The sequence below is a fragment of the Leptidea sinapis genome, chromosome 5 (assembly GCF_905404315.1).
Source record: "Leptidea sinapis chromosome 5, ilLepSina1.1, whole genome shotgun sequence".
NCBI classification, from domain to species: domain Eukaryota; kingdom Metazoa; phylum Arthropoda; class Insecta; order Lepidoptera; family Pieridae; genus Leptidea; species Leptidea sinapis.
In genome coordinates, this window is record NC_066269.1 from 8,015,969 (window position 1) to 8,043,257 (window position 27,289).

Below are 27,289 nucleotides of genomic sequence, written 5' to 3' on the forward strand. Positions count from 1 at the left end.
TTGATTTAGATTCTCAATTCCGTCCATATAATATAATTCTCCTGCTCATGTGTATGTTAGTGAACTACTCATAATGGCTGGACCGATTTTTCAAATTTAAGACGTGTGTATAGGACGACGTGTACACAGTACAACGTCTGTCGGGTCCACTAGTCTTTTGTATAAACGTGATTTGGTCGAAATAACATCAAAAATAAATAAATATCATTATTAGCTTATCAAAGTTTTAAGTAAAAAACAACACATTTACAGCTGCATCAATAAAAATCTTAAACATGGACTTCCAGCCAAGCTTGGGTGGTTTGTGGGTATTTTGTGGGTAGTTTGTGGCTATGTACAGTCTTCCTGGAAAGACTAGGATTTATTTAAAAAAAAGCATATAACTAATAGCCCATAATTCGTGTTGCAATTTAGAATGGATTTATTTTATTAATGTAATCTAAATAAGACTTCCTTTACCTTAATGTAGGCTTTTAATCTGTCCCGACATCTAAATGGAATCTATCGATTTACGCACAGTATTCATCGGAAATTTAGTTTGCTGACAGCTTGTCCTAGGGATTTCTTAGTAGACTCGATGTCGGCGTGTCGTTTAGAACAGGCCATGTCATCTAAAACTGACCATTACTTGTGATCCAATGTATCAGATCAGGGCTGATGAGAGCTGGTCTTTAGCTCTCTTAAAGGCTAGATCGTTAACTTCCAACCAAACTTGAGTTGTTTATGGGTAGTGGCTTGCGACATAATGGCGAATAGTTTAAAGGACACTTTTAAGAATCGTATTGTTACTAGGTTTCACAAAGTTGTCTAGGACAGACTCTTGATACACTTTGGCGAGAAGTCTCTGTTCAATTTTCACAAAAATGAAGCTCTGTGACACTTTCATAAGACACCCCCCAACATTCGTAAGCGTCGAGTCTGGACATGGCGTAAGACTTCAACTTCAGGATCTTCAAGCATAGAGTATACTCCTACCTTAAAAGCCGGCAATGCATCTCCTAACCCCTGTTTTTGCGGATGTCCATGGGTGGTTGCTTCACCATTTGCCCGCTCTTATATAAAAAAAATATATACAGGTTGTCCAAAGTTATGGGACATGAAGGGAAAGTACCTTAAATATGGTAGATGGGGTATTGTACTGAAAGAAGACTTTATGTTATTTTTAAAAGTTAGTAATTCTGCATTCAAAGGTTTTCTAAAAATTACTTGCCTCGTCTGGGAATCGAACCTACTTAAATGTAAAAAAACACCCCTACTTTTATGATATGATATGTAGATATTAGAAAGTAGTCAATTAAGTGGGTATTATTTTGTAAATTAATTAATTAAATGCTCAAAATGTGATCCCTCTTGTCTTAGGCAAATCTCCAAAATTAGTCCGCTGCCTTTTGACTTTCTTATCATTTTATGGTGAATACTCGATATGATAGGGCACAATTCTGTTTGTAACTCGCCCACGTTCTCGTATCGCTTTTTAACTAAAACAACTATGCTATTTTAATTAATTAGAGTATTTTAATTATGAAGTGGGCACTTATTTACGAATAATCAATGCTATCTATGTAATGATATCTACTTTTCGTCGTCGGCAATAAATAACTTTCTTGAAATTTAACTCGCACATTTTACGTTGCTCCTTTCTTTTAAAATACTATGTTACTTAAGAAGAGTTATTAGTTTTTGGTCATTCTTTCGATTGGCATCATAAAAGTAGGGTTGTTTTTTTTACATTTAAGTCGGTTCGAGTCCCAGACGAGGCAAGTAATTTTTAGAAAATCTTTGAATGCAGAATTACTAACTTTTAAATAAAACATACAGTCTTATTTCAGTAAAATACCCTATCTACGATATTAAAGGTACTTTTCCTTCATGTCCCATAACTTTGGGACGGCCTGTATAAGTTATACCCTTATTGTAAAAACAAAGGACTAGATTGGTAGGGAACTGTATGTTCTAAATCTACTGACAAATAACAGGAACAAATATTACCAAATTTAATATGCCGAGTACGGGTACGTCAGTTTTAATTAGCCCGAAAATGTTGAAGTGCAAATTGGTGCGTTAAATCCATTTCATATCGTTCTAGGGATGGATAAAGAAAATACTCATGCTTCAAATGTATGACGAGAAATATTTCTATCGTTTGATCTCATTATAATTTACCTCTTGTATTCAATTACAAAGAAAAGTCGGGTAATGTAGCATATTTAATAGATAAATATGTAATTTGTTATGTTTTTAAAGTGATAACACTCACTTCTAGGATTAATACAGAAATAAAATTTGAAAAACAAAATTTTATGAACGATGCGGGATTGATGAAGCCACAACCTGAGAGATGAACAGAGCAAACAGAATTTTATAACGAGGCGGTACTCGAACGGTTAGCTCAGTTGTTTAGAGCACCGGCACGGAACGCCGGAGGTCGTGGGTTCGAATCCCGCATGGTTCATAAAATTTTGTTTTTCAAATTTTATTTGTGTAGATAAATATGTAGGCACATTTTTGAAGTGAAAGCTTCTTTAGCCGCGTTGAGCACTTTTCTTGGGATGGGTATAAAATGTTAAACTCGCGTCATGACACGTGACCTGATCGAACATTCGTAAGACAGTCGTTAAAATTATGGATGAAAGTTGATTTTTCTGAGAGATATTTTTAATGTAAAATAATTGTAATAGTTGTGAAGTATTAAATTTATTATGTAATAACTTGGTTAAAAGTGCTGGTATAGATATTTTTCAGCACTCTGCCCCATGTTTTAAAAAAGAAGTCAAAAAAATTATGAAAGTACTGCGAGATGGTTGGTCATTGTTCGTAGTTATTGTTTTATTCTTTAGTTTTTCTTGGTTATTATTTTTTTTTATCAGCCTTTTGCTAGTGGCTTTAATTTGTTAATTTTTTTTTAAAGTTTTAGTTTAACAAAGGATGTATATAATACTATTAAGCATGTCGAGTTAGCCTGTAAGTGGAGTATACAACATTATAAAAGAATTTTCAAATGTATCTATAGATTAAGATAGTTGTATGCACGTTGGCTTCCTAATAAATAAATAAATAAAAAAATATCAATTATCATTTTTGTGTACGATAGCGCAATAAATGATTATTGTATTGAACCACAAAAAAGCTAGTACTTTAATACTGACTAGCTAACCGGGCAAACGTTGTTTTGCCATATAAAGTATAATTCACGCGATAGTTTTATAAGTAATAAAATATTGCCTATATTATGTACATCATTTTGTTCTATTGTCAATAGTTTTTGCAGCGCACGCAAAAATCGGTTTTCGATTTTACACCTTGTGTTGCAAAATAGCAATTTTATTACGGATCCCTAATTTTGAAAAAAAAACATAGCCTATAGCCTTCCTCGATAAATGGACTACCCAACACTGAAAGAATCATTCAAATCGGTCCAGTAGTACCAGAGATTAGCACGTTCAAACAAACAAACAAACAAACAAACAAACACTGCAGCTTTATAATATTAGTATAGATAAATAAAGCAATTCGTGCGAAATTATTCCCTAACCATTCCAAAATGCACACCGTTAATGTTCAAGTTTACACTTCTGTCGGCACTTTTGGAGTGCAACCCGTTTTTTTTTACTGGTCAGTAATAACATTTCAAAAGACAGGGAATTGATGTTAGTGATCTCTTATCATCCGCTTATAAGCCAGCTCGCATTCCTATCCCAAAAAATATTAGATAAATCATTTTGCTAATACTATACATCTTGCCAGTTGAGACTTTTCTATGGAAGAGAAGAAGTAACGAGCATGCATATGGGCCACATTATTTTGTGATACCAGGGAAATCATAAACAAGTTGTGACCTTTTCAAAGTCAAAGTCAAATAAAACTTATTCAATTAGGCTTAAACTGAGCGCTTTAGAATCATCACTACAAATATTTCTTTTAAATTACTGAATTTACCAAAATATTATGTTCGTAAAAATAGGAGCTCGTGAGAAGAACGTATAAGAAACTCAACGGCCACTCTTTTAAATCAAATAGAGTATTTTACAATGGCTGTAACATACATAACTTTTTACCAGTGGGAGGCTCCTTTGCACAGGATGCCGGCTAGATTATGGGTACCACGACGGCGCCTATTTCTGCCGTGAAACAGTAATGTGTAAGTATTACTTGTAACCCTTTTTATGTTGTGGGAAATTTATTTTATGTCTTGTAGTCATTTAATGTCAGCACCTGTTCTTTATGTTCAGTACTAACTGAACAGCTTATCGAAATTAGTCTATCAATTTGATTATGGATAAAATTAATGTGTATGTATAAGAATTACCAGTGGGAGTCTTCTTTGCACAGGATGCCGGCTAGATTATGGGTACCATAACGACACCTATTTCTGCTGGGTTTCGGTCTGAAGTGCGCCGTAGATAGTGAAATTACTGGGCAAATGAGACTTAACATCTTATGTCTCAAAGTGACGAGCGCAATTGTAGTGCCGCTCAGAATTTTTGAGTTTTTCAAGAATCCTGAGCGGCACTGCATTGTGATGGGCAGGGCGTATCAATTAGCATCAGCTGAACATGCTACTCGTCTGTCCCTTATTATCATAAAAAAAAACATAACAAATAAATTTGTAAGGTGCTCCATCCAATATATGAATCGTGTTTAAATAATATAAATTATTTCATGAAAAGTAATAAAGATTAACTGTATAAATATAAATTAATGAATATTGTATGCATCAAACTTTACAACTTAAACTCATTGTTTGTGTAAGGATTCTTCGTGAACATGATGGTCGTGATTACTGTCACAATTAGTAATTGCAAACAACAAACACAAAATTTTAACGCGTCAAATAAACTCTTTGTAGTATTACAATGTAGAATTTTTGGATCGATTGTAAAATTAACAGAACTAATTTATTTAGATTTCTTCACCTACGGGTTTACAAGTAAGGAATAATTAAAGACACTTCCTCCTCCTCGCGTCGTTTTCCTCATTACTGAGGGTCGTGACTCCCCCGCTGCATCAGTTTCCTCGTACGATTCCCCTCCATCTGCTGCGATCCTTAGCCTTATGAAGGGCATCATGGAAGTTGATGTTTAGAGCCGATCGTATTTGGTCCGACCATCTCGTGGGACTGCGTCCTCTGGGACGCCTGCCATCTACCTTGCCTGTCACCATCAGCTGTTCCAGATTATGACCCTCTTTACGAGCAATATGTCCAAAGAATTCCAGCATCCTACGTAGGCATATTGTGGAAAGTCTAGTTTTGATAAATATCATATGTAGGTAGACAATTCAGAAAATTTAAATGTCATTTTGTAATTTTAAAAGTGATCCCTCACTTTTCTATTAATGCAGATTTTCGCGCTCCAATAAGAAGATTATTTCAATAAAAACTTTGTCTCTGTTGATATTCATTTAGATTTTAATCAAATGAAATTAGAACATACTAAATATATAATAAACAACAGAATTACTACAATACATGATCTATAATGAAGCTTATAAATTCTGTAAAATTCGTTGTTCTGTTATTTTCTCCAAATAAATTGTTAAAAGAAAATAAAAAAATGACACAATTTAAATTTGTAATCAAAATTTATGAACGATGCGGGATCGAACGCGCGACCTCTCCGTCCGAGCGCTCTTACCAACCCTTCGGGTGTCGCATGGTTCGTAAATCTTGGTATGTCTTATGCAACTCAGATTGTGGCTCCATCTACAGGATCTACTTTCATTGTTCATATATATTGGTTACAAATTTAATTTGTACCAATAAATGTGAATTTACTCGTGGGTCCCGCGTGAGCTTTGTTTTCACCTACTTCACCGATCTGACCGATATTTTAAAAATGGAAAACACAAATAAGGCAAAGCATATTCAAGGTTAATGCGATCCAAATTAAAAATTTTAAGCTTCCTAAAGACGTTGAATCAATCTAATTTAAAATGATTATTATTATAATGAAATTACTATTCATAATAGCGGTAACTAGGAAATAAATATTTCCTATATACTAAGTAGGTTTGACTATGTTGTGGTGTTCCAACGCATACGTCACTATCTGCAATTAATATAGGTTTGGCAACGAAAGAATATTGATTTAAAATAACGGTTCTATACCTATTTATATTAAAGAAAAAACTGACCTATTTTTATAAGATGATGTAGCTACTGTTTTGGGTAAAGAAGTCAACTCTAATGTCGTTAGAAGAGATAAGAGTCATGCGATAGAAAGAGAGGCAACTTCTAGGTAAATAAAAATGTAGGTTAGTAGCGCTGTACGATCAGAATTACACCTTCTTGTCAGAGTCCCTATTTCTTTAATTGATTTTGCGGAGTAAGACTTCCATACTTGTACTATTATATATTCTTTAGTGAGATATCAAAAACGGTATATTTTGGACACTGGCAAGGCCGAGACTACCGCAGCGGTTTAATTATTAATTTAATTAACAAAGAGAATCATTACGAGATTTGGCGCCACAGTAATATTATCTCGTGCCTGAATTTTTGATAATCCCTCGGGATTGTATTTTGTATTTCTCTTATATTCATAATAATTGCGATTCTCATCCAAAGAGATTTGTTAATCGGTAATGAGAAATTTGCAATATTAATATTTGTAATAATCACAAGTATTATTTAAATGAAATTATGTTTTTGGTTTATGGATTATGGTACTATGGATACACACAGGGGCGTGCATATCATATAGGCAATTAGGCAGTGCCTACCTTGTTATGAATCTAAATGAATATAGCACTAGTGTTAAAGTTAATTTAGTTTAGGTTCTATTATTTTATAATCAAACTTCTATTGAATTCATAAATTTTCCTAAATACCTACTGTAAGCGATCTCCTGACTCAACTACGACTAGTTAGATCTACAGGGCCTTGCTAGAAAACCAATGCACGACCCTGGATAGGTACACATAGTGTTTTCTATTGGTAGGTTACCCCTGTTGGTTCTTAACTTTTACTTTCATCCCACATCAAAAAAGATGAGGTAATTAAGTCATAGATACATAAATTAAATATGAAAAAAAAATTATGAACGTTGCAAGATTCCAACCAGCGACCTCTTACGTTCCGTGAGAGCGCTCTTCCCACTGAGCCAACTGTTTGAGTGACGTATTGTTGATAAATCTTGTATGTGTTGTTCTACTCTCAAGTCGCAAGGCTTCATCTACAGGATTTACTTTACAGTTCATAACCTGCTCAACATAAATTTTTGCAAATTAGGAAATTTACTTCATGGCCACTCAGTTTGCCCAGCTCAAGCAGTAAAACAAATACTCAATCAAAGCAATACTTTATACTTGTATAAAGTAGCAATATATTAACACTGCAGAAGACCATTGATACCGCACTAGTACAGTCGCATTCTGATGGCGATTAGATTGATGGCGATAGAGTGCTGCGTATATAACATGTAATATTTAATATTTTGCGCATATGCTCAACGACAATAATCATCATGAAAGTAGTAATGAAGAATTAGTATTTATGTGTGAAATATTGCTTTGGTTGCATTTTTGCTATATGTAACAACACAATCGAATACAAAATACGACACCATTATATTTTTAAATTGATATCCGTTAAAACACAGAACAATAACGATAAAAATACTAAAATTAAAACGCGGTCCAATTTGACAGGAGAGTAATGGACACTTAATTGTTTTAAAAAATACGGTTTCATGGTATTCATCTAATCCGTTTCTTCTTCACACCAAGATTTTTAAGGATTGTTACACAAAGATCCTCTATAAGGGTAGTACGTGGGTAACATTGAAAATGATTAGAACTGGCCAGTTAGAAAAATTTCTAATGAAAACTTTTTTTGAATTTCAATTTTAGAACTCTTTGGTAACCTAATGTAGTATATTGCATTCATTCGTCATTTGTTTTTGTGACAATACAAAATTTAAGAAACAATATTTAACAATTTTTATCATTTCATTCTGTGTTTGACTGTACAAATTCAATGATCGCTTAGAACTTCTCTATCCAGAAATTCAATTCCATAATAGACTCCTTCGATACTTCCAAGACCTACATTTTGTTTTACAAATAGTTTTATCTTATTTTACTTGGTCCTGGATATATCAGATAAATGTTGTAAAAAATAAGAGCAAATCAATTAATATTATTTGTTGTCATGATCATCAGCCGGAAGACGTCCAGTGCTGGATAAAGACCTCCCCCAAAGATCTCCACGACGATCAGTCCTGCGCCGCCCTCATCCAACGTATTCCGGCGATCTTGACCAGATCGTCGGTCTATCTTGTGGGGGCCCTACCAACACTGCGTCATCCGGTACGCGGTCGCCATTCGAGGACTTTTCTGACCCACCGGCCATTTGTCCTTCGAACTATGTGCCCTGCCCACTGCCACTTCAGTTTCATAATCATTTGGGCTATGTCGGTGAATTTGGATCTCCTTACGGATCTCCTCATTTCTGATTCGATCTCGCAAGGAAACTCCTAGCATAGCCCTCTCCATTGCCCTCTGAGCGACCATGAGCTTTCTCATAAGGCCCATAGTTAGCGACTACGTCTGAGTACCGTTGCGTACCACACTGTTCAATACTTTCGTCTTCAGACACTTCAGACACTTTTGGACGAGAAGATTTTAAGGAGCTTCCCTGCTGCCCATCCGAGTTGAATTCGACAAATTACGTCTTTCGCGAAATTGGACCTGCCTAACTAGATTGTTTGTCTGAGGTAGACGTACAATCATCGACAATTTCGAGAGTACAGTTCCCAATTTTATCGGAGTAGGTTCGATATGGACATTTGACGTGATCTTCATCTTTTCTATGTTCATTTTGAGACCTACTCCTTCGGAAGCTGTATTGACGCCATCAAGCATATGGCTTGAGTCTTCCATGCTATCTGCCATGATTACTATATCGTCATTGAATCAAAGGTGAGTGATATATTCGCCGTTCCAGTCTAGAAGCTTAAAGACATCTTCCAACGCAGCGGTGAACAGCTTGGGCGATATGTCATCGCCGCTGCAGTTGGATAGGTTTCGAGATCTCATCCTGGAGACGGACTGACATGGTGGCGTTTCCATACAAACATTTTAACGCTTCGATATATCGGTTATCAATGTGGCACCTCTGGAGAGGCTTAAGCACCACCCAGATCTCGATCGAATCAAAGGCTTTCTCATAGTCTACGAACGCCAAACATAGTGGCTGGTTATACTCCTCTGTTTTCTGTAGGCAGCAGTTGCCGCAGCGTATGTATGCGACATGGACATTAATTGACATGATCTTCGGCATGTCCATGTTCATTTTGAGACCTATTCCTTGGGAAGTTGTATTGAGGCCATTTTTATTTGTTTTTTTTTTTATAATTCCCATTATTTAATAAATTAATTTCTCAACTTTTTTTATAAATTATCCTTGTGATATTACGTATTGTACATTCTGTGTAAGTTAATAAATCCGCTTAATACTCAATTTGAAATAAACTCTATTGAAGCTATATATTAATTAAGAATTTATAATAAAATATTTGATAATTATAAAAAGTCTATTAACGTAAATAGATCTTCGGTATTATTACAAAAAAGTAATTTAAACACGACTTAGACGCGTGTTTTCTTAGACAGTGACCTAACTATAACAACAACGTCTAAAATTGAGTTTATCTTTTTCTATTACAAAACAGTGTTTAGCTTGTGTTTAACTCAAACGTCGTAAAGCACAACTTAAACTGAACTGTACAGGAACAATTGATCGTAGTTCCTGAAAAACGTTACAAGCCACGTACATCACATTTTAAGGAATTCGTGTTTAAAGTTTAATAATTATTAGTGTATTCCATACATGTGGGTACTAAGTCATGATGTCATTTAAAGAGTACCATTAGGGCTGCCACTTTTTGTCAGTCCGTTAATATGTATCACGTGACGTGTGTTTTCTTAACTCAATTTCGACATGATTGTGGTTTGGAACGTTTTTCTAGAATTACATCCAATTAAAGGAACGGAACGCAATTTTTGACAGCTGTTATCTACCTGTCATCATAATATAATCTCCATAATATGAATATGATCTATCCGTTACGCACATCATAGACAAGCTTTGACTCGTGTTTAAATAACACGATTGTCGAACAATAAACAATAGAAAGACACAGATCTGTACTAAAACTTTTTTTTAAACTGTTTATCTTTTTTTTAATAACACAGTGTGTTTTTTATTAAAATAATATACGAATATGAGACATATTTTATCATCCAAGTGTTTCTGGTCTATGACCAATAATAATACATTCCAATAGAGATAAATCTACAAAGTAAAAACTTTAAAAAACAGCAAAAGTTTTCCTGCGAAACGTAGCTGACTCACAAAACTTATACAATGTCCACAACAAGGCTACAGATAATTTATGTTTTTAATTTCCGTCGCTGTGGGCGCAAACAACCTACAAATTAATGTCTGAAGATTAAAAACAGCTCTTGCTTTATCATATTTATATTGCAAATATTAATTCATTTAAAGTTTAATTACCAGCAGTAATGAAAGTGGTCCTTAGAAAAATACTAGCAGTGGCTCTGCTTTTAATCTTTAAAACATGTTCCTTGATCTTGTAACGAGTACCTTATTGCAAGATTTGACAGTATTTTATGCTATAATTGTCATCTTTTATCACAAGCTTTACACAAATTAAGTTGTAAACAAAATTGATGAACGATGTGGACCTCGAACCCGCAACCTCTCGCGTTCCGTGCGAGCGCTCTTAAATATGTTGAGATTTGAAAGAGTCACATCTCAAGTCAGTTTCCTAATATGCAAATATTGGGGTTGAGCAGGCTATCACCTGTAGAGAAGATCCTTTAGATAAAGCCACCTGAGAGTTGAACAAGATATATCAAGATTTATGAAGGATTCGTCACCTGAACGGTGGCTCAGTGGAAGAGCGCTCGCACGGAACGCGAGAAGTCACGGGTTCGAGTACCGCATCGTTCAAAAATTTTGTTAACTAATTTTAATTTGTGTTAAGCTAGTGATAAAAGATGGTATTTTTAACATATCTACTGTCAAATCTTTACTACCATTACACGGAAATATACCAAATAAAAACAATAACAAAACTCGAGTTAAGTATATTTTGTACCACAATCAACAAGATTGCATCAAAAATTGAAATCAATAAAATGCAATTTCCTTTGCTAAACAAACCTATTTGTTTCAGATTCACAAAATGGCCGACAAAAGCTGTGCGCACAGAGGCGGAATACCCGCGAACGTCAAACACACAACTCATCCAATCAGACCAAGCGACAGAATCACATGAATCAAAATGAACTCTAAACATCGCCGTAACATGGAGATTGACTCGAAAACCACATGCGACCCAAATATTATATCGATAGCATTACATTCAGAGCAGAACCGAACTTTTAACTTGAGCGATCTGAGGAGTGAACTAAACGAGTCATTGAGTGATTTGTTCGATAATAGAACGTTAAATGACACTCTGGTTCAGTTGAGAAGTGTGAATTATAATCTGTGGGCGCTGTCACTGATGGTGTTTCCTTTGTTGACTTTGTTTGGTAATGTATTGGTGATATTGAGTGTTGTCAGGGAAAAGAACTTGCAAACGGCCACAAATTATTTCATTGTGAGTCTCGCTGTTGCTGATCTGTTGGTCGCGGTTGTTGTTATGCCGTTTGGTGTGTATTACTTGGTAAGTATCTATCTTTAGCCGGCTTTACTCATTCATTATATTATTCCACCGTTGACATCCCCAATACCACAGATAATTTGAAATTTCCTATTTAACGTGATGTGCAGTGGGAGGCTCTTTTGCACAGGATCAGGATTATGGGTACCACAACGGCGCCTATTTTTGCCGTGAAACAGTAATGTGTAAGTATTATTGTGTTTCGGTCTGAAGGGCGCAATAGCTAGTGAAATTACTGAGCAAATGAGACATAACATCTTATGGTTTAACGAGGCGAGAGCAGTTGTAAAGCCGCTCAGATTTTTTTTGATTTTTCAAGAGTCCTGAGCGGCACTATTACTGTTACTGTTATTTACCATCAGTTGAACGTCCTACTCGTCTCGTCGCTTACTGTCATTAAAATAAAAGTAGCAAAATTTCATTGCTGGTATAACCTAAAGTATTCAGACGTACCATGATATCTGCAGTAGACTTATAAACTATATAAACGTATGTATTTATTTTATAAATCATCAAGAACTTTAATTTAATTTTTTACAAATTTTCACCTAGCTCTAATATATCAATGTAACTTTCTGATTATATTCGATCGGACCGCAAACGTTTTTTTTTCGCTAAATATTTATTGTTTTGTGGTTGTTATGAAATACAAAGTGGCTGCAGAACTGTCCAAAAGAATGCCAAACGTTCGAATATTTTCAAACAAAATTTTGAGCCAGAATTTTTGTTTTTTCTTTGCGTTTTAGTAATACTAACGAACATCAATGAATTGATGCAAGAACAGGGCTATGTGGTGGAAACATTGACACCTTAGCTGAGTGATAGCTTAGCATGATTTTTTAATTCGTTTTTCTATTTTACATTTGGCAGCTGAAATAATGCTGAGTTTAATCTGAGACAGCCCAACGCAAAAGTCGGGTTCGTGTTTTATCACTATCAGCAAAGTATTACGTAAGTAAAGTCTGAGCAAAGTGTAAGTTCGTTTTATAAATCTGAGCCTTAATTATTGCTGAGTGGCTTAATGTGTGTAAAAATAATAATAAAGATTCTCTCAACTTCCTGCATATAATGATTACTCTCATCAGTTTTTGGCAGCAGTATTCAAAATATTCGGAGGTAAAAAGCTCATAATGAACAATCCCAACTCCACCATACACATAGCATCACTATATTGCGCGATAACCCGCATTTAGCCACAGTAAGCGTAAATAAAAATGAAGAATATCAAATGAGTACACAGTTCATTAGGTTTTATGCAGTGAACTTGTGTGGCACAGGTTTAGTGTCGAACTTTTTTCAATTGGATCAAAACTGCTTTGTGGTGATCTCCCAGTTCTTCATTTATATCGATATATTGATCAGCCTATCCAAACTCTCTAGGAAAAAAGGGTTTGTTTAAAACCTTAAACGTGCAGTCATTCATAGATTGACAGCTGACGGTTATAATCTTGTAAAAAACGGAGATAGCCCAAAATCAACTTCGTTTTAAGGAACTGTTTGCTTTCGAACTTAGCCGGATTATACTTCGTCGCCATATAGTTTAATTTAGCTGGGCTGTTTACACACATAGCCTCTTGATTGGGCCATTGTGCGTTTTCACTTGTTTTCTTACTCCAACCAGCCTAAAACATTCCAGAAGTCTAGCATTTTTTTTTACGTTTCTGCAGGCATGCGGAAGCGATGCTGGTGATTGGAGTGCCCGTTGTTCGGCAACACTTCTGCACTCCATAAGCACGTGTTCTGGCGTTTCTTCGGCCTCCATGTATCCTCTGCACAAAGGGCTGTCTGTTACACCTATGATAGATAGACGCTTGTTCAAGGGGCATTGACCGGTGACAACACCTACTATTGTACGTATTTTGTCCCTGTGTAGTCTCATCAGGTTGCGGGAAAACCTCTTTGGGGGCACCGGAACCGCATTCTTTATTTGCCTGCAACCTTTTTTGTTTCTCCATTCTGTTAGGTGGGATTATTCAGTTTTTTCTCGCAGCCACTTTTTAATTTAGGCCTGAGGAATGGGTAGCAGTGATTCTGGTCCATACGCAACAGCTTCAGATCCCCTTTTCGCTAGTTCGTCCGCAGCATCATTGCCCAGTGAGTTGATGTTTCCTTTGGTCCATTGCAGAGTGACTTTATTGATGGATTGAAGTGCGTTATGGCATTCCAGTATAAGGACAGACGTTATAGTGTTGCTTTGTAGCGCCTGAAGTACGGATGCACTGCCTGAGATTATCTTTATGTTAAAGTCTCTGACATCCGTGATGTGACTCTAATACATTCTGCTTAAAATATTGTGTTTAGATTGTCTAGTGGTGTTGATATTATATATTAGGTCATTCGAGAAGACTCCGGCTCTAGTCCCGTGTCTGGATTTGGATCCGTCTGCATATTATCTGCCTTCGTCGCCATAATATTGTTGTTACTATTTCAAACTTATGTTAAATATCCTCTTTTATACTAATCCTGATATTTTTTAAAACTGATATCCAGATCTTGCTCCGTCATAGCTTAAACATAATTTTGCTAAATTGTTTCTTTTTTTAAATTTATATCATGACAATGGCTAAATGATACCATTTTAATATCAATTTGTTATGTTTTTAAAGTGATAACTCCCACTTCTAGGATTAATACACAAATAAAATTTGAAAAACAACAATTTCAATTTCCTAATATGCAAATATTGGGGTTGAGCAGGTTATCAACTGCCAACGGCCACAACCTGAGAATTGAACAAAGCATAGAAGATTATTTAACGAGACGTCACTCGAACGGTTAGCTCAGTTGGTTACAGCACCGGCACGGAACGCCGGAGGTCGTGGGTTAGAGTACCGTATCGTTCATAAAATTTTGTTGTTTTTCAAATTTTATTTGTGCATTTTAATATCATCAAAACCATAGATACAAATAATAGATCCGAAGAGTTCTTATTTCAAGTTTATAAATGCTATTTGTGAAATAGCATTTCCGCGACCTAATAAGGTGCATATGAAATAAAAAATTGTCAATATAATAATATTGAAATTGATCATGAAAACATTTTCTAATACCTATTGCTGAAATCATAATTTTACGATGACGGTCAGGTCATCTTGGATTCAAAAACAGATCCCGAATTCGTTTTCTGCAACGCTCCCGGCGGTGAAAACGATATCCACATATCTTGCAATGGTAATTTATAATATTAGTAAGAATTAATAGATAATATTAGTAAGCAAGCGCGGTTGCCATCTTGGATTTAACAAATAACTGAAATATATTACGCCATTCCGAGAACCTTGGATATGACTCTTTTTTCCTTCCTTAGCTTTCTTACGCCCTCATTCGTTATAAGTATGTGGATCCGACCTGATATTCTTATCGCTCTGTCTGAGAGATTCTAAAAATGTCAGTATAAAAGTACTCCATGTACTTTTCTTACTTAGCTAATAATAATATATTTATTAATCAAATAATTTATATTTTTATGTGCAACAACATTTATGTACATGAAGAAAAACGCGTTTATTAGGATAAAACATGTTTTGGGTTACACCAGGGGTGCTCAAACGGTCGATCGCGAGTGCTTTTTGAGTCGAACTCGAGAAAAAAATCCGATAAAGAACTATTCACAGATTTTGTTTTAGGTTACTAAAATCGGTAATTTCCGTACTATCTTAAGAAAAGTATGCTCAGGACATGCAGTGTCCTGCAGATTCAAAATCCAAAGGTCTCTTTAGTTAAGTTTAGAACTCTAGTCACTAGAAAGCGTTTGTTTTATAAGAACCAACAAACTCGCAATTTTGAATAATTATGAGTTTTTTCATTGATATTTTAGAGCAGCAAAACTAATATCTATGTCATCGTGACACTCTACATAGACGACAATCCTTCATCACACATACTTGAAGCCTCTCAGAGTCGATCAATCGTAGTCTAACAATTTTGAGGTAGATCGCGAGCAGTTCAAGCTTGAGCACCCCTGGGTTCCACTATTACACAGGTAGTAAGTACAACTTAGTATTTCAACACTTGGAGATTTTATTGATCGTGTTCACACATATATATATTTACAGTCAGTGTTACAAAACCACACAAACTAAATAAAATTAAAACGTCTTATCCCATTCCTAAAGTATGCAACTAATCGACACAATAGACAAAAACAAACTAATGGTTCTGGCGGCCGGGTGGATGGCGGTCTGAAATCGATCGGCGAATCGATTTTTGACCGCCATCTAATTAATACAGGTCAATTTTTAGAGTTTCAATCAGATTGACACTAATTAATACAGGTCAATTTTTAGAGTTTCAATCAGATTAGCACTGAGCGGATAATGCGACCTGTAAACATTCACCAGTGGGAGATTTCTGCCGTGAAGCAGTAATGTTTTAGCATTATTGTGTTTCGGTCTGAAGGGCGCCGTAGCTAGTGAAATTATTGGCCAAATGAGACTTAACATCTTATGTCTCAAGGTGACGAGCGCAATTATTATTGTAGTGCCACTCAGAATTTTTGGGTTTAACAAGAATCCTGCGCGGCACTGCATTGAAAATGGACAGGGCGTATGAATTACCATCTTGTGAACGTACTGCTCGTCTCATCCCTTACTGTCAATAAGAATTCGATATTATAATTTTTAATTTGAGACTCATAATTAAGGTGCCGTCTCCTCAAAATGTGTGATAAGGGCTTTTATGGATGAAAATTAAGATTTTTAGTTAGTTTCAACAGAAAAATCTACATAGTGTTTTATTTTATTTTAAATTGAAAACTGTTCAAATCATTGATTCCGATGGCCAGATGTTGGCAAAAATTGAGTAAATAATTACTATATTAGTTTCATTTAGGCATTCTCCTTTCATCATCATCATCATCAGCTGGAAGACGTCCACTGCTGGACAAAGGTCTCCCCCAAAAATCTCTTCGACGATTGGTCATGCGCTGCCCTCGTCCGTATTCCGGCGAACTTGACCAGATCGTCGGTCCATCTTGTGGGACCTACCAACACTGCGTTTTCCGGTACGTGGTCGCCATATGAGGACTTTTCTGCCCCACACCCATCTAGACCTCCGTTAAACTATGCACCCTGCCCATTACCACTTTAGTTTTGCAATCATTTGGGCTTTGTCGGTGACTTTGTTTCTCCTGCGTATCTCCTCATAATATCTTATTTCATTATAAATTTAGGTAATCATTATAAATTATCAATGTCTATGTTCTGTCCTTTTAATAGCAAAAAACATAGGGAAACGTAACTTTCAACTAAGTCTCCGACATTGAAATATGATTTATATAATAGATAAAGAGAATCTAGTTGTATATAAGCCCTTTGGGTCAAACACAAAAGGGTATAAAAACAATAGAGTTATTGACAATGGAAGTGACAGTTTCTGAAACTGCGATGGAAATTAATTTATCTCAGACACTAAAATGCATGATGATTGTTGAGAATTAATAGTATCCAGGAACTAAGATCGGAAACCATAAATATTTTAAAATATTAATTAACATTAATAAACTAATTCCATACCTAAACGCTTCAAGTCATACTTATGATGATTTTGAATCGTAATCGAATACAATTTGTGTTTTGTGATCTTCGAGCTCAAAAGTTAAATAAAACCCTATTTTACAAATTTTTAAATCGCAGTTACTTTTGAATGAAGCTACCTTATTTCTCGCAGTTTTCGGTCGATTGGTTTAAAACTATTCCAAAAAATCAAATTTAGATTTTTTGTTTCGTAGTTCGTTTGAGATTTATCAATATCTACCCGTTGTATTCAAAATCAAAGATTGGTCAAGCCCATTTAGAATGGCGCCAACCGCGATGATGTCTGTCAAGCCGTTCAAAAGTTTTAAGAGGATTACATACATCCATACACACACACAAATACGGACAAACACACGTACGGACACCATCGCGGGAATAGTCAGGGAATCTTCCTAGGACCTTTAAACGTTATTATTAATTAGATCTGATGATCTAATCTTCCCGATTTTTTAAAATTTTCGGAGTAATTTGAAAAAATCATTCTGAAAATCATGTCTGATTAAAGTTTAATAGAACATGATTTTTTGAATGTTCAAACGGCAATAACTTTTGAATGAATGAACCGATTATCACGCGGTTGGCGACATTCGATGCAATTTTTTGAGTAATTCATAAAAGATACTTATTCGGTTTTCTTTCGTCAGCGATAATTCACGAACGGATCAACTGATTTTGACCGGCTTAGAGGCAATCGACGTAGTTTTTTGATGTTAAGAGCTGATTAGTTGAAATCGATCGGTAAAGCCGTTTAAATGTTATTTCAAAAAAATTTTTTTTTGAGATTTCTCAAAACGTTTTATTAATAACACAGATTTTTTTAAAGTTTGTATTAATAACACAATCAAAAATAGTAATTTCACGACTGGCGTCATTGACGTACAATTAACAACTAGACTCAAAAATTGTCTGATGCAAAACTCTGCCTACGCGTCTTTTAGGCAGAGTTTTCATTCAGTTATGCTTCGACCGCGCTTTGAATACAATACCACGCAATAACAATGTGTTCAGTGAAAAACTGTCCAAATAAAAGCATATCCAAACTTAAAAAGAATGGGGTGTCATATTTCAGGTAGACGCTCTTTTAAGTTAAAAAAATATTTGTAACTAAGTTGACGTTTTTAATCATTGAAATTGACAGGTAGCTAACCGGCGAAGATTTGACGGTTACGGTTGACAGTTAAAGTTATGACGTCATCTAAATGTTGTCAAATGGTGCAAATTGCTTAACCGATACTTTAACATGTTTGTTATTGCTTAAGTTAGTAGCTGCAACCCAGCCTTAATTTGGTGGTTTACTTTCATTTCAACTGCTAAAACAAAAAGTTCTTGGCCCGTGTTCGCGTCCATCTCGCACGTCACTTATTGTTACTACTTGTACTGAGGACTTTGAACATTACTGCCACGTAATAAGGTATTATTTGAATGAATGCTTAATGTATACGTATATACAAAATCGCTCAGATTGTTTTTGACGACATTTTAATGAGCAAACGGTTATCAATTTGTTTATTGTACATCAATGACGCTCGTAGACCTCAGTCGCTATTGATTATATTAGCGCTCATAAAAATCGCCATAATTTCACTAAATTTAAAAATGTAAGTTAAATAAGTTTAGTTAATTCATATTAATCTGATTAAAATTACCAGTAAAGTAAATAATTAAATAAAATAATTATTACCAAATAACAGTAATAAGTAACGGTACATATGTAAAATGAACAAGCCATATATAAAGTATTTAAGTTAACTAACTATAAAAACATCATACAAGTTAAATTCAGAATTTTTGTCCAAGTGTTAATTTGAAGAATTTAATGTCTGAACTGACCTTGGCATCTTGACATGAAATAAAATCTAGACCTTGGCCGTCATAGAATGTGTGATGCAAATTGCAACATCAAATATTACATTATTTTAACAACCCTCGTGCACGCGATACATCAATTCCCTGAAAGAGTTTGAATAAAAATTCAAAATCAGCTTCAGAATGAATTATTACAATTCATTGTGAAAGCTCCGTTGGGTTAAGGCTATAAATAACGGCCTAACTTTTACTTGAAATTCGGATTTTACTAGCACACGAACTCAACACTATAGCTTCGTTTGGGCGTTTGTAATGAAATTTTAAGGCTACCTATTCAAATTGGTTCTTTATTTGATTTAAGGCTTACACACTAACGCCACAAATCGACTAGTTTCGGACCATTCGTAGGTCCTTCATCAGGGTGAGTGTAGTAGGTTCGCGATAACATCCCGTCTCTTACTGCGGACTTGTGCTTGTAGTGCGCGGCTGGACAGGACAGGGGGCCCGGGGGAAGCAGGGTGCACCGGTGGTGATGGCGAGCATGGTATCACTGACACTATGTCACTACTAACCCACTACACTCACTCTGATGAAAGACCTCCAATTGGTCCGAAACTAGTCGGTACCCACACCGATAAATCGTGACTTAAGCCTTATTACTAAATAAGTAAAAATTTAAATTGAAAATAGTGTAAAAAATGTATTTTATTGTAATAAAAAGCGTGGGGTGTAGAAGAATTATTAAAAGCACCCCACGCTTTTTTTCCAATAAAATATATTTTTTTATACTATTTTCAATTTAAATTTATTTTCTATTTTTTAGTTGAACTTTATGTAAAGCGTGCTTTTTAGTTTTTTTTAACTATTATTTATTTTTAATTTTTTAGTCAAATTAGTGTAATGTCATCGGTCCTCGATAAATCTACAAAGTTTGAACAAGCTAACTAGCCGTTTAAAGTGGGTTAAAATCGCGCCCAAAGAAGTCGGTTACAAATATACAAACATATAGGTAGGAGCTAATATAAAGCGTATAAAAAGATCATCTTTCAAATCAACATTTGCAGCTTCGTCTTTTTACAAATCATTTCAATTACAATGCAATATCTAAAGTGATGCAACAAAAATACTCAAACGTCAATTAGTACTCAATGCTTTTTATACACGAGTATGTCAAAAAAAAAGTAATTGTAAAAAAAACAATAGTTATTGAGTACAGCTGATGTATCATTCACACACTACGTAAATAACAAAAAGTAAAGGTATTTTGTGAGCATTTTAGTTGCGATGATAAAAAAATATTTATTTATTTAAAAAAATTAATTTTAAAAACATGAAGCAGAGTTTCGAGAGTGCAGAGAAATGGTTTTTAATTTAAATATATATTTGTGCTTCTTTGTTCTTTTTTACATGAAAATTTCATTTTGGTTTATTTTTTATTTTAGATAATATATTTTTAAAATGATCTCAAATTTTGACACAAACACTGGGAAGATTCTAATGTACTTAGATTAAGGATTGGTCTCCGCTGCGCTCCAACTAGATACCGCAGGCTTAGTTGCAAAGTGCGGTATCTAATACTACGCCCAAGTAGGCGTGCTCGAGCCCGTCTCGAACAACGTGTAACGTTGACGTGCCACATGTCACAATCTGTTAAACTTTGCTAATAATAAAAGTAAAAATAATAAGTTAACATTTTAACTTAAAAAATTTAATTTTAAAAAATCATTATCATCGGTAAGTATTTAGTATTTTATTAATTTTAATGTAAAATAACACGAAGCGTATGTTACAAAATTTGAAAGATGCCATTGAGTGTCAAGATGCCACGCACACCTGCGCCCACGCAGAAGCTATTGTTCTTAGGTAGTGCGGTATCTAATTGGAGCGCAGCGGAGATCAATCCTTAATCTAAGCTTATGTATTTCGAGCAACGCGTCTTTCAAAGAAGTAATATCTGGACCCACAGAAGTAAATCCTTTAAATAGAGTTGTTGTATATATTTGATAACACACACTAGCGTAGTTGAATGCGTCGGTTGATACATAAACTAAATACTATTTTATTAATGTATTCTTAAACTATTTTCTATAATATGCCAGGCTATGATTTCATAAATCTACTTGTTTTTAAAATGTTTTGTTCTTTCTCTCATGCCACCATTTATCGGCAAAGCAATGATAGTTGAAAAAAAAAGAATAAATTCTTTGACAACCGTTTTTGAGAAAACATGACATATCTTTAAATTGAGAAAATTTTATATTATATTAATATATGTAGTCTCTTAAATAATTTAAAATAACTAACGCAAATTATTATGAAATAAATTCACCAATGGGAGGCTTTTTTGCACAGGATACCGTCTAGATTATAGGCACCACAACGGCGCCTATTTCTGCCGTGAAGAAGTAATCTGTAAAGGGCTAAATTGCGCTGTAGCTAGTGAAATTACTGGGCAAAAGACACCTTACATCTTATGTCTTAAGGTGACGAACACAATTGTAGTATCGCTCAGAATTTTTGTGTTTTTCAAGAATCCTGAGCGGCACTGCATTGTAATGGGCAGGGCGTAACAATTACCATCAACTGAATGTCGTCTCGTCCCTTATTTTCATAAAAAAAATTTGTATGTGTAATACTTTACTGAAACAAATACTTTAAAACTGTCCTAAGACGTTAATTTTACACCGAAAATTTAAAAGGTTTTAAGTATTTTATAACGTCTACAAAAAATACCTATCAGTGTAATATTATATTGCTCTAAAATATCCCAATAACATAAATGTATTTTATCATAGGACGACATATTCGGATGCGTAAACAAAAACATTAATAACTCCCTCACACAAGAGCGTAGTGAAGGTCTGATAAATCGGAGAGACAGTGTAATGTAGTGAATAAATCGAATGAAGATATATTTTATTGAATACCTACTTGAGGACTGGTTGAGTTGAGGGACTACTGTCGAAAAAATTCATTTTATTATTCTCTACTTCTGTGATCTGTAGTTTATTTGCTTTTAAACTTTTCACATTGTAATTATTATGGCGGGTACTCATGATATCTATATATATATAAATTACATGACACGCTTTTTGTCCGCGATGGACTCTTAAACTAATAAACGGATTTAAATGGGGATTACTTCATGGAGTGCAGTTTAGTCCAACTTGAGAGATAGGATAGCTTTTATTTTAATTTGGGACCTATAATTATTTTTATTTCCAATGTTTGTTTTGCATGGACATATTTTCTGTGAGAGAATTTATTGACGCACGGTTTGACAGTTCTGCTGTGAAACAATTTCAGTATAACAACAAGGAGCATATGTTACGAAATCATTCTTGATGTTATGTAATATTTATTATGTATTCCGAAATATCAACATCAAATTAATAAAAGACATGTCATGACTATGTACCGGAAGACGCAGTGTTAGTAGGGCCCCCACAAGATGGACCGACGATCTGGTCAAGATCGCCGAAATACGTTGGATGAGGGCAGCGCAGGACCGATTGTCGTGGAAATCTTTGGGGGAGGCCATTGTCCAGCATTGGACGTCTTCCGGCTGATGATGATGATGATGATATCATGAGGACCCGTCATAATAATTACACTGGTAATAGTTTGGCTCATAGATATAGCATTTATGATCATATTATTTAAAACACGACAAGACCTTAAACACTACAGAAAAATTCATAATAGAAACAAACACTGGTTGTACCCTGTTTATTACAAGATAACGCAATATATGAAGATTTAATAACATTCAACTATTAATATCATTAATGCATTTATTTATACAGAAATAAAACAAAAATCTACTAGAACGATGAACCTAAAACTAAAAACCTTAAAATATAATATAATAACTAAAATATATTATTAAAAGGAGTCCCTTTAGGCAAGGTTTTGAAGATACTGCCAGCGTTCCTCCTTTGAATAGCTTCACTAATTCTTTGTCCGAGGTAGGCAGCTACCAGCTCTTCGGTCTCCTTTGATGTCGACTAACCTTTTTGCTATTTAGTTTAAATTAAGTTTTGAAGGCTTGTACTGTATTTTACCTAAAACATTAAAAAAAAATACTCTAGATTTAAAAACTGTTTTATGGCGGTTACGTTAATTGCTTTTGGATGATTTTACGCATTCGCTATCTCTTTCACAAAATTTTCGTTAAAAACATTATTGGTTGATAATATTCTGTTGCAAGTACCGCAGTTTATAGTATATGAAGTCATACAAACGCATAGACTCCTCTTACGATATTTATTCAAGTAAATGTTATATTTTCATTAAAAATAAGTTGAGGTTAATAACAGTTTATATATCAAAGAGGAGCTCAATTCAACGCAAATACAAAAAAAAATAAATCAAACGAAAGACACCAACAAATTTTTCTTGTTGGAAAGTTTTAGGGATGTATTTCACCATGGTATCGCAACCAGTCGCCGCTACCATCAAATTGTATACAGCTCTATAAAGAGTTACTCATCTGGTGTCCGTTTGGTTGCGAAACCAATTTGGTGGCACGACCAGCTCACCGTGACTCTGGTGTCTGTATGCTGTCTAGTTTGGTAGCTTACGGACACCAGTGGGAGGCTCCTTTGCACAGGATGCCGGCTAGACTATGGGTACCACAACGGCGCCTATTTCTGCCATGAAGCAATAATTTGTAAGCATTACTGTATTTCGGTCTGAAGAGTGCCGTAGCTAGTGAAATTACTGGGCAAATGATAATTAACATCTTATGTCTCAAGGTGACGAGCGCAGGTGTAGTGCAGCTCAGAATTTATGGGGTTTTCCTAGAATCCTGGAGCGGCACTGCATTGTAATGGGTAGGGCGTATCAATTAACATCATCTGAACGTCCTGCTCATCTCGTCCCTTATTTTCCTTTAAAGTAAAAATATATTTTTTTTTGCATGAAAAACTGTTGAAAATATACCACACTACACATGAAAAATAAATTGTGCACATCATTATGATAAAATATTTTAATACCGCTTAAGTGTATTTGTATATGAATAATAATTGCATCAATTTGAAAACCTTGAAAACAAGTAGCTGTTGCATTGAACTGCATACAAATGTACGGAATTTAAATACTCCAAGGTTAGCAATAAAGCTAAGTTATTTCACAAGGAAAGAGTTAGCAAACCTTTCTAACGGCAAATTAATGCAAATATGGAGTCGTACAAACAAAGAAGCCATTTTCAATTTTATTTGCTGTAGACGTTTACTTGAAGGATATTAAATCCGAAAACAAAAGCTGAGGACAGCGAGAAAAATATTACAAATGATTTCCTATGAGTTTGATAACGACAAACTATTTGGATAATCGTGAGGATATAAGGAAAACTAATCAGAAAGATTTATTTCGTTGAGTATATTTTATATGAAACATGAAGACACATAATGTGAATATATTTTAACGAATAATTAATAAACTACGTTAAGTTTATAATTTTGTATACTTTCTATTTAGAGACATAAATTTTTAATGTTAACTGTCAAATGGTACATAGGTTCCTTCAAAGAACCGAGTACACCTTTTTAAAAGGCCGGAAACTGTGAAGTGTGTGTGAAAGTTATCATTTCACACAACATCAGGTGATCCGTAGGCTTGTTTGAGCTCCTCTTCAATCATGCAAATAATTCTCTACTGTGGTGATCCCGAACTAAATTTCCATTTCAGCCGAAAGACGTCCTTTCCCTACGCACAGAGGCCACCCCCAAAGATCGCCATGACGATCGGTCCTACGCTGCCCTCATCCAACATACTCCGGCAATCTTGTCCAAGATCCATCTTGTGGGGGGCCTAGCAACACTACGTCTTCCCGTACGTGGACGCCATTCGAGGACTTTACTGTCCCAACGGCCATCTGTCCGTCTAGCTGTGTACTGCCACTTCAGTTTTGCAACCATTTGGGCTATTCGGTGACTTTGGCTCTCCTACGGATCTCCTCATTTCTGGTTTCTCCGATAATTACCTCTCTATTGCCCTCTGACCGACAATGAGCTTCCTCATAAGGCCGATACTTAGCGACCACGTCTGCTTTCCGTATGTCATCACTGGCTACACGCACTAGTTAAAAACCTCTATCTTCAGACACTGTGATATTTTGGACGAGAAGATTTTAAGGAGCTTCCCGAATGCTGCCCATCCGAGTTGGATCGGAGTGACCTCTTTCCTGAATTTGGTCATTCCCAACTGGATTATTTGTCTAAGGTTACCGTACTCGTCAACAATTTCGAGAGTACTGTCCCAATTGTTACGGGAGTATGTGCATGGATATTCTTGATCTTCGTTTGATCTTCATTTTTTCCATGTTCATTTTGAGACCTACTTGAAAAGCTGTATTGAGGCCGTCGATCATATGGCTTAAGTCATCTATGGTGTCAGCAATGATTACGTATAATCGTCTGCGAATCGAAAGTGAGTGATGTAGTCGCTTTTTTTTCTGAAGATGTCTCTAAGCTCTATCACGTTGATAATATAGAAGCTTAGAGACATCATCAGAAAAAATAATCATATAAGACTACAGTGCTACTACTGATAAAGAGAATACGACAATAATAATGTAATTATAGATACGACAATAAACCTTTATTTCTCTTGTTTTATTTCTGTAGTTCAACATCCGAATGAAAAGATTTCTAAAAATTTTATTTCGTTCATTCAGCCATAATGATTTCAAACGAGATCTCTTCTCTGGTTTTTATTTATATATTAGCTTGGCGATGTCATGAATGCAGCCAATTAGAGTGTGCAGATATAATACTGCTAACAAATCATTCTGAATACGATAAAAACGAATATGAATGTTATACTATCCAAGTATATATATTTCCACGTCCTATCATAACTGGCTGGATTGCATCATATATTCATATCAGCTGTTATAGTTGTTGCTTAAGTCAAATTTAACTGTTGTTTGTTGCAACATCGTATTCCTTGGTATATTTAAAGTTATAAAGTGAAATGTTCAGTCAATATCGAATATTTATTTGGAACTATTGACAGGTCGTTATTACATACATACATACATAAAATCACACCTCTTTCCCGTAGGGGTAGGCAGAGACCACTTCTTTCCACTTGCTACGATCCTTACATACTTCTTTCGCTTCGTCCACTTTCATTATTCCTTTCATACATGCTCTCCGGTTTAGGGTACTGGTCGTTATTTCACTATTTAATATTAACAATTATAGCTTTAACCGGCGAATATTTGGCGGTTTTCAGATGTTTGTTATTGCTAAAGTTAGTTGATAAACCCAGCCTTAATTGCAAGAAAAATTGTGTATGTTGAGAAAAAAATATAATCTACATTTAAACATAAACAATTCTCGCAAACACGGGCCACAGTCTAAATTTGGAAAATCCGATGCATTTTATGGCAAGCTTAATAAATGCTACTTTAATATGAATATAGATAAAATGTTCAATGGTTTCTAAACAGTTTTAAACCATATTGAAAGCTCTCAGCATATTATTTAAGCTTAATGTTTACAGTTAACAGTTACCATTAAGCCGTGAGCAAGTTGCAAGAAACCTTAAACGACGTGTTTTAGCAGAACATTAGACGAACCAAATATCTAAAGAGCATTTTAACTGTTGTAAGGAGCAACATAAAATACGTTAAGTTAAAGTTATTTGTTCGTTTGGTAAATGGGGACTCATGAGATGTTCAATATATCTCTGATTGAATCGTGGGTTTTGTCCAAAGCTCCTTCTTTGGAGAGTTAGTGCAATAACTTTACTCTTTTAATAAATCGTGTTGTTATAAGTCATTATATTTTGACTCATCTTGTTACGAATGATGAATGCAAACAATGAATTCAACTCTACAGGTTGATGCATCCAAAATATGATAATTTATATATATACAGTTAATTCTTTAATACTTTTAATAGATATTATTTAAACACGATTCGTATATTGGATGCAGCCCCTTACAAACTTATGTGTTATGTTTAGTACAGCCATCTATTTGATTGAAAAGAGTTTCTCGTATGTTCTTCTCACGAGCTCAACTTTTTGCGAACATATTATAGTAAATTCAGAAATTTAAAAGAAATATTCAAAAACGCAAAATTTACGCTCATTGAATAAAGTTTATTTGACTTTGACTATATCCCGAAACAGCGTTACTTACTTTTTGCTTTATACACTCCACGAGTATAAACTGGCCATGCTTCATCGTAACTCATTCAGCTCATAGGGCTGATATTTTGTTATAATAAAAACTAACTA

General features: G+C 34.9%; 1 protein-coding gene across 1 annotated transcript in view; it reads left to right on the forward strand.

Moving 5' to 3' along the window:
* Positions 1-27,289, forward strand: part of LOC126964513 (dopamine D2-like receptor) — a 64,666-nt gene that overhangs the window by 3,363 nt on the left and 34,014 nt on the right. Inside the window, exon 2 of the mRNA XM_050807682.1 lies at positions 11,202-11,696. Within this exon, the coding sequence (XP_050663639.1) occupies positions 11,310-11,696 (387 nt within the window). The 5' untranslated portion in view covers positions 11,202-11,309. The remainder of the gene's footprint in view (positions 1-11,201; positions 11,697-27,289) is intronic.